Genomic DNA, 8,121 nt, shown 5'->3' with positions numbered 1-8,121 from the left:
AGGCCCTAGGTTCCATCCCCAACACCACCAAATAAACAGGCGTCATTTAACTGCTCCATGAAATTGAATTGCCGTCGTGAAGAAGTAAAAGGATGGACACTGAGGGAGACTCTGGCGCTCAGAGTCTGGGATTTTGGAAAACAACTAGAATTCACTAAGATTGTTAGGGTGGGCCTCCCATGATTTACAAGAGCAGGAAATACAGACAGGATACACAGGTATGCTTGTGTGTCTCCAGTTATCTGAAGTGCCAGCAAGGAAGCTACCCCCAGGCATGGTTTCTCCACCTTGTGCCTCCTGACTCAGGAAGACTCAGGGTGGAGAGCAGGAGGAATTCAAGAAGGCTCAGCATGAATCCGAGTTCACCTGTGGTTTCTGTTTAAGTCTCAGGTCACCTGTATAGGGAGACTGGGACGTTGGCTAAATGATACGAAAGGTCTTCATAATGATGGTGGCTACCACTTACGCTGTCCTTGCCATGGGCTGAGAAGTGTTATTAGCACTTTCCATGCGGAAAGTTATCAGTCTAGGTCAGCGGTTCTCAACCTTCCTGATGCTGCGACCCTTTAACACAGTGCCTCGTGTTGAGGTGACCCCCAACCATACAACTATTTCATTGCTACTTCATAACTGTAATGCTGCAACTGTTGTGAATTATAATGTAAATGTCTGAGATGCAGGATATCTGATATGACACCCCCAAAGAGGTCACGACCCACAGGTTGAGAACTGCTGGTCTACGTCCTCCTCACAATTGCTCCGTTTTACACAGCTATTGAGACAGAGGGAGGTGACTGAGACACAGGGAAGGGAATTGCTCCAAGCCAGAGAGCTTGCTTGTGTGCAGCAGTGGAGAGATCAGCCCCAGGTTCTTTTCACTAAAGAGTCCAGTCTCTGAAGACAGGCACCTTATCCCCTGGGGTGGCATGAGTGAGGATGCCCCCCTCCCCCTAGGCTCATGTATTTGGACACGTGGTCCCTAATAGCGGCGCCATTTGGGAAGGTTATGGGACTTTTAGGTGCTGCAGCCTTGCTGGAAGAAGCGTGTCTCTGGTGGTTGGCTCCGAGAGTGCACAGCCTGACTACACGTCCAGTTCCTTCTTTGCCTCCTGCACGTGGACAGAAATGTGATGTCTCAGCTTCCCGCTCAAGCCACCTGCTGCTATTCTGTCCCTACCATGATGGACTCTACTAGCCCTCTGGAATGGCAAGCACAAATAACCGTTTCCTCTGTAAATCGCTTTCCGCCTTGGCATTTTAGCACAGCAACAAAAAGTAGGCAATACTTCCCTATCTTGTTTCTAAGGAAACCCGCTCTCCCAGCCTCATCCCCTGCAGTGGTGCTCAGGCTGTGCTCGGAGCACTTCCCTGACCAGCCTCCACTGGATCCTTTCCTGTTCTTCACAGTTGCTTTCTTTCTACCACACTTCTAATTCCTATTAACAGCCCTAGGGTGACTGTCAAAGCCCCCAGGAGACCCAGTGCTATGGACACTCCAGATGGGGCCTTGCTCTGAGAGGATGTTTGCCTGGAGGCCTGGACATCAAGAAAAGACCTCAGTGGGACATGAGCCCAGCTGTGAGAGGGACCACAGGCAAGAGGGATAGGTCTGAGATGTCAAGCACCCACCCTAAAGGGAACACTGACACCTGGGGAGGCTGGGACTTCTCTGGACTACTGGAGTGTCTGCCTGGCTCTCTATTGATGGGTAGATGCTTCTGTACCTTTGAGCATGGCCAGGGAAACAGAGAAAACCCTCATCATCTGACACTCATTCCCTGGGGGGCAGCCCGGAAGCATTTATTGAGTATCTTCTGTATGTCAATGGGTGACAAATGAAGTCCAGCTAACGTTACACACAGAGATGCCCTGGACATTTACCTGCCCACCACGGCTGGAGCCTCTCACTTCCAGCAACTTCATATGCACAGACTCAGTGGATTCCAGCAATCATCTTTATTTCTCGGTAGGCCTTAAAGGGACGTGAGCACTCGTGGGTCCTCATGGCCGAGCAGGGCATCCCTGTGCCTGGCAGCTCTCTTGATGGCTCCAAATGATGCTGCTCCTCTTTGGCCAACCTAATAACAGGGGGATCAGGTTGCTGACACCCAGAATCTCAAACACTCTTACTCAGACACCCTCTTGTCTGCACCTGCAAGCTCCAGGTGGCTCCTTCAGAACGTCCCAGTACTGGAGATGCCTGGAACCCTTGGATACCCCTTCTCAGTGGACCTCCAAGGGCCCCCACTTACTTCTCTCTAGCCTCTGCTTCTGTTCACTGGGTGCCTATGTCTCCCCTGTCATTCTGAATTTCCGAGATGCTCTGGGGCTGCCCCCCAAATTCCTCCAGCCTATGATAAAAGCAGAGAAAAGAAAACGAGCAATTGCCCAGGGTATCAGGGGGGAAGATCGGTATCAGGGGGGAAGATCGGAGACCCCGGCTGATGGGCGTGGTCCTCCTCTCACCCACAGTTCCCAGGGGGCTTCTGGGCCTCCCTAGCCATCTGCAGCCTCTTCTCCACTTCCTGCAGTCGGGCACACAGCAGAGTCCCTGCAGGCAGTGGTGGATGTCAAGGGCGGTTCCCTGAGGCCCTGTGCCCCGCCGCCCATCACTGCCCCGGCCTCACTCTCCGTCAGCAGCTGATCCTGGTTGTGTTCCATTGTGCTGATCTCCTGGGTCAGCCGCTGCTGCAGGACCTGTGAGGACAGAGGCCGTCCCACTCTGCGCTTTTGATGAAGTCCTTCCCTACTCTAGGTCACGCACTCATTCTTTTTTTTCCCCACGCCACGAGAGGGTGTGGAATGGCAGGCACACTCGGGACACAGACGGCACACGGCCGCTCTGTGGCAGAATCGAACAACTCGGGACAGATGGCCCATGCCGCTCTGTTGTGATGGGAATCGGTCCTGGGAATCGAACCCAGGACCTTGGGATTCGCAAGCGCTGCGCTTAACAGGCTGAGCCATGGCTCAGCTCGCTACACGCACTCATTCTTTAACTCTGCAGTTTCCGCTGTGGCTACAGACTCACTTCACCCCAATGTGCCCATATTTCTCAGTCTACTTCTTACAACTCCTCTGACCCCCACTCCCCATTTGCTGTTCTTTGAATGTTCCAGGAGTTCGGCCTTTCTCAAGAATGAACACTTCTACATTCAAGCGCTCAACATATGTGGTCAGACACCAACAGGTCTTACAGGATCGATCTACTTTGCCTCCTTGGCTGGACTTTGGGTCCCCTGCCCCTTGAGGCAGAAAGGGCCTTTTGGTATACCACTGCCCCTCCCTGCCTGGAATGCTGCCTGATGCTCCCATCTGCAGCTTAATGAACATTTCCTCAAGGGTCCCTTGGGCCACTTTCAGGAGACGCAGAATCCACAGAAGCTATGACAACAGCCAGCAAAGGATGCTAGGTATGGAAGAGGGGGTGGGGAAAGCAGCCAGTTGTGGGGCCAAAGGTGACATGAAGAGAGGAGTCAGGGTCTCTCCCAGGATGTTGGGACTAAGCAGGGATGAGGGGGTGGGGGTGAAAGTCGTGGGAGGAGTGGAGGTTGGAAGGGACATCATGGCTTACATGGAACTCCCAGAGGTCCTTGCGCTGACTTGTTAGATCCTCCACTTGCTCCTCCAGTTGGTCATTAGCATTCAACCTGTGGACAGACACCCAGAAACGTGGCCAGGGCCCAGTCAGTCAGTCAGTCAGTCAGTCAGGCCTGTGGCGCTTCCTGACCAGTGCTCCCCTTCATGGTTCTGTAAAACCCTCCTCTTCACCTCCTTTTCTTCATGGGAGCTCCACTCCCACCCGACTTAGCTGTCCACCAGGCCCCAGGTTTAGGAATAACTGTAGCTTCCTCGGTCTGAATCCTGACACTGGGACTGTATACTTCCTGGGAGGGACAGGTCATCTGCCCTCAGATCCTGCCTGAGCCTCTACTCTTTCCATGAATGCTTCTCTGTCTTTGTTATGAGTGATCCAGTCTGGATCCCTCTGGGAGACCACAGCCCTGTGCATCTTATTCCCAAGAAAACTGTATGAGGCTGCAGTTGGTCAAACTGTTGATATGATTCTATCACCACCACTTCAAGGCCAGGGAAGGATCCTGTCTTTGTAGAAGGGAAAGAGGAATGTGTATTGTGTATCCATGCTTCCTTCTACTAGCTTCTGCTCTCTCCTCCTCAAGCTGGGCAGAGCTGGGGAAGACTCTTACCACTGAGTCTCACTTTCTCTCTCTTGGCAATGCTTCTGGAGAATCATCAGAGCCTCTGTGGAGAAAGCAGACAAGAGAGAAAGAGATGGGGAACTTTGACCTTGGGGGAACAAGGTTGGGCCGAGTCTGGAGGCCCCACATGACCTTGGATGTTGGTGGGCACTCACAGGGCTTGGGTGTATCCTCCACAAGAGCAGCCAGGGAAAGAGTTGAGAGAGGCCCCGGGACCCAGCTTTCGGCGGGACTCCCGTGGCTACTCAGGGGGTGGTCAGAGGGACTCCCGTGGCTGCTCAGGGGCAGGCTTCATGAAGCAATGAGAAGAATGAAGAAGGGAATACCTTGCTTTTTGCCCAGGATCTCCTCTAGGTGTGCTTTCTCGTCATTCACTGGAAAACACGGTGACATTTTCAGCCTCTGGGGCCTACATCCCATACCCCCACTGCAATTTCATCCAGTCGGCAAAATCACATAGAAGATAGGGGAGATGGAGGTATCTTGTTCCTACTCTTGCAACCTTCTCCCACAGGGATCACCTTCCCTCATGCCCCCACACCAATGTTCTCTGTAAGTGCCAACAGAAGCAAAGGAGCGACTACCCAAAGGAAGTACAAGTTCATTCAGGAAGGAAGAGTAAATTGTTAAAAAATAAATATCATGTCAGGTAAAAATAGATAGGCTCTGAAGGAAGAAATTAAACAAAAGCAGAGGGAGGGAGAAGTGGGGATGGAGAGGGGGTAGGATTTTGATTTTAGATGAAATCATCAAAAATGGGCCAGCCATGGCTATCTGAGCAGGATGCAGTGGACAATCTTGATGGAGGAGGGTCACCTGTCTGTGTTACTTTCATTGGCTAATAAAGAAACTGCCTTGGCTCTTTGATAGGACAGGAAATTAGGTAGGCGGAGTAAACAGAACAGGATGCTGGGTAGAAGAGAGTGAGGCAGACACCCCAGGCAGACGCCATAGCTCTCCTCTCCGAGATGGACGCAGGCTAAGACCCTTCCCGATAAGACACCACCTCGTGGTGCTACACAGATTACTAAATATGGGTTAAAGCAAGATATGAGAATTAGCCAATAAGAGGCTGAAACTAATGGACCATGCAGTGTTTAAAAGAATACAGTTTCCGTGTAATTATTTCGGGTAAAGCTAGCCAGGCAGCAGGAAGCAGCCCACAGCTCCTTCTACACAATCTGAATTGTATGGGTTCAGAGAACCGCAGGTGAGGGCACAGCCTGTGCCAAGGCCGGGAGGCATGTTTGGAAATGCCAGCAGTGGTCAAGGGGTCCCTGACTCCCTCTTTTGGACCCACTCACAGGAATCTAGCTCCTGATTCATGGCCGCCTGAAGTGCTTGAGCCTCTCCCAGTTCCACGCTGGATCTCTTCTTTGCTGACCAGAGAAAGGAAGAAGGGATCACGTTGAGTACAGCCCCGGAGTTTTTTCTACAGCTTGTGGCATGGCTTACTCTTTTCTCTGACAGCCCTGGGTAGAAGGTACACCCAGTTCAGGCTCTTTCCTGCTGGTCTCCACTGGCCAGTCTAGGTAGATTCCCACATTTACCTTGCTGCAGCTCATTAATTCGATGAATCAGGTCCTCAATCTGGGGTTCCAGGCTTCCCTCTGAAGAAAGAAGGCTGATTGAGGAAGGAAAGGCAGATGCTCGGCTGTCCCAGGTGGGAGGAGGACTCCTATCTGGTGCTGGGTTTCTACTGGTAGCCAACCACAGGCTCCTCCAGAGCAGCTGCTCTATGCTGGGATCTGTGAGGAGTCCTTGCAGGGCTTGCATTCTTGGTGGGGTGGGCTGGGTGGATGGCTATGACTCAGTCTGGGGGCAGTACCAGTTACAAAGATGACACCAGGTGAGGTGTTGAGGACTAGATGGGTATTGGTGCTTCTTGAGATATGGAAATAGGCCCTGTGCGCCATGGGGAGGTGTGTGTGGCATAGGAACAAGTATGAGCCTCTTGCAGCGGGAGTGGGTGGGGCCACATCCAAAGGCCACAGAGGATACGTAAGTGCAGAGGGGCAGAGGAAGCAGGGAGGGAGGGCTTGCAGGAGGCTCAAGGCTGCAACTGAGTATGGCAGAAGCTGGTGGAGCCCTGCCACGGGCCCCATGCTCTTCAAGGGGGGCAGAACAGGCTGCCTGCCATTGCTGCCTTCCTGGTCCCTAGCTGTCATGAAGACAGCAGGGCTTTCCAGTGACAGGTGGCACCTTGCAAGTTCTCAATGTCTTTTGAGACTTCTGACCTCACAGTCCACTTTACCTCTCCACAGGGAGAAAGAAGCCTTTCTCCTGGCTCATCCTGCTCTAGGTCAGGTGAGTCCCAGGCATTTGCTGGGTCTCGCTGCTGACCTCTAAAGCAATCTGGGATCATAAGCTTAGCCCCGGACTTTTCAAGATGACAGGCTCCCTTTCTAGGCACTTCTAGAAGGGTAACAGTACTCCAGGGTGCCGATCACAACTGGCACACATCTCTGTGGGCCAGGAGCTTTATTTCACTGGAGAAGGTCAGGATGGGCCACTACGCGTCTCTAGTTCCATAGTTCAATTTCTATACAAAATTTTAGTCCGGGCAACGGCTAAAATGAACCGGGTGAGCTACAGAGGGAGATGGAAGGGAAGGTTCCTGTTTGTTTAAGCAAATCAGTGGATACGTGAAGCTGAGAATGAGCTGGCGAGGTGAGTGCTCCAGCAATACTGGGTACTTAAGGCAAGCTGGCTCCCAGGTTCCTTCTCAACAAAAAATGCCAAGTACAAGATGCTCTGTGTTGTCCTTTGCTATGTGTAGGTTTTAAAAGGACAAGGAATATATACCCATGAGGGGTGTTTATTTTCAAAGACTCTCTGGGAGACAGCTGATCATTTTAAAAACTGTTACTATGGGGAGGTAGCTCAGTAGTACAGTAGTTCTGGATTCAAGCTGCAGAACTAATAAATAAATAAATACTGTTGTTTATCTGTGGGCCAGGAAAATGAATAAATAGACACGTGGTTAGATGGATGGATGGATAGATGGATGGATGGATGGATGGATGGATGGATGGACATACGGACAGATGAATGTATGGATGGGCTAATGAATGGCATGTATGTGCATTTCTCTCTCTCTCTCTCTCTCTCTCTCTCTCTCTCTCTCTCTCTCTCTGTGTGTGTGTGTGTGTGTGTCTATGTGCCTCTGTAAGTGGAGGCTTTTTCATCCTCTTAAAGATTTTGAATTTTTAGCTGTGGGACTTGATTTTCAACTCAAAGAATAAAAGTGAGTAAGAATAAGTCTTGTGTCAAGATCTCCTGAGTAAATTGGGAGCATGGGGACCATGGGGGAGGGCAGAAGGGGAGGGGAGAGGAAAGGAGGGGGTGGAGAAAAATATATAGCTCAATAAAATCAATAGACAAAACAAAACAAACAAACAAACAAAAAGTCTGTGCAATAGGATTGTTTTCCAGAGCTGTGAGTGGCGGGTTTTAGATTCTAACTCTGCTTGCCTGACTTAAAATCTAAGACTCAGACACAGGATACCTGACCTTTCTGCAGCTTTTTCACTGTTTCCAGCAAGTCTTCAGTCTTACTCAGAGATGCGGCCTGCCCTGTAGAAAGGAAAACCAGAATTACAGGACCCAGTAGGTAAAGGTAAAGCCAGGGAAGACACAAACCCCGGTAGAGGAGCAGCGAGGATTCTGTAGAGACTCCTGGGCTGCAGCCAAGGCTGGGCTGAGGGTCAGGTTTCCATCAGAGCAGGGCACCCGAGGAACCCTGTCCTCTGTATCTAAGGAGCATGTTGTATATCCAATGAATCAGCTTCTCCACAAGAGGACAAAAGGAACTCCAGAACTCCCCGTGGTCCAACTCAGGCTGAAAAGAATGTATACCTGACTTTGCCACTGCTGAAAGTCATCCGGAAGTTCTAATCCA

At 51.1% G+C, this 8,121-nt stretch overlaps 1 protein-coding gene across 1 annotated transcript; it reads right to left on the bottom strand.

Moving 5' to 3' along the window:
- Positions 1–1,961: 1,961 nt before the first annotated feature.
- Positions 1,962–5,996, bottom strand: Syce1l (synaptonemal complex central element protein 1 like). Its single transcript, XM_038312352.2, has 9 exons — positions 5,771–5,996; positions 5,525–5,599; positions 4,547–4,594; positions 4,209–4,263; positions 3,575–3,650; positions 2,628–2,697; positions 2,467–2,551; positions 2,253–2,351; positions 1,962–2,078 (listed from the first exon to the last, which is right to left on the bottom strand). Exons 1-8 carry the CDS (start codon positions 5,994–5,996, stop codon positions 2,276–2,278), a joined length of 711 nt encoding a protein of 236 aa, XP_038168280.2. The 3' UTR covers positions 1,962–2,078; positions 2,253–2,275.
- Between the last annotated feature and the right edge of the window lie 2,125 nt (positions 5,997–8,121).

Source organism: Arvicola amphibius, chromosome 15 (assembly GCF_903992535.2).
Source record: "Arvicola amphibius chromosome 15, mArvAmp1.2, whole genome shotgun sequence".
Lineage (NCBI taxonomy): Eukaryota > Metazoa > Chordata > Mammalia > Rodentia > Cricetidae > Arvicola > Arvicola amphibius.
Note: the sequence above shows the minus strand (reverse complement) of the source record. Positions and strands in the feature narration are given on the sequence as shown.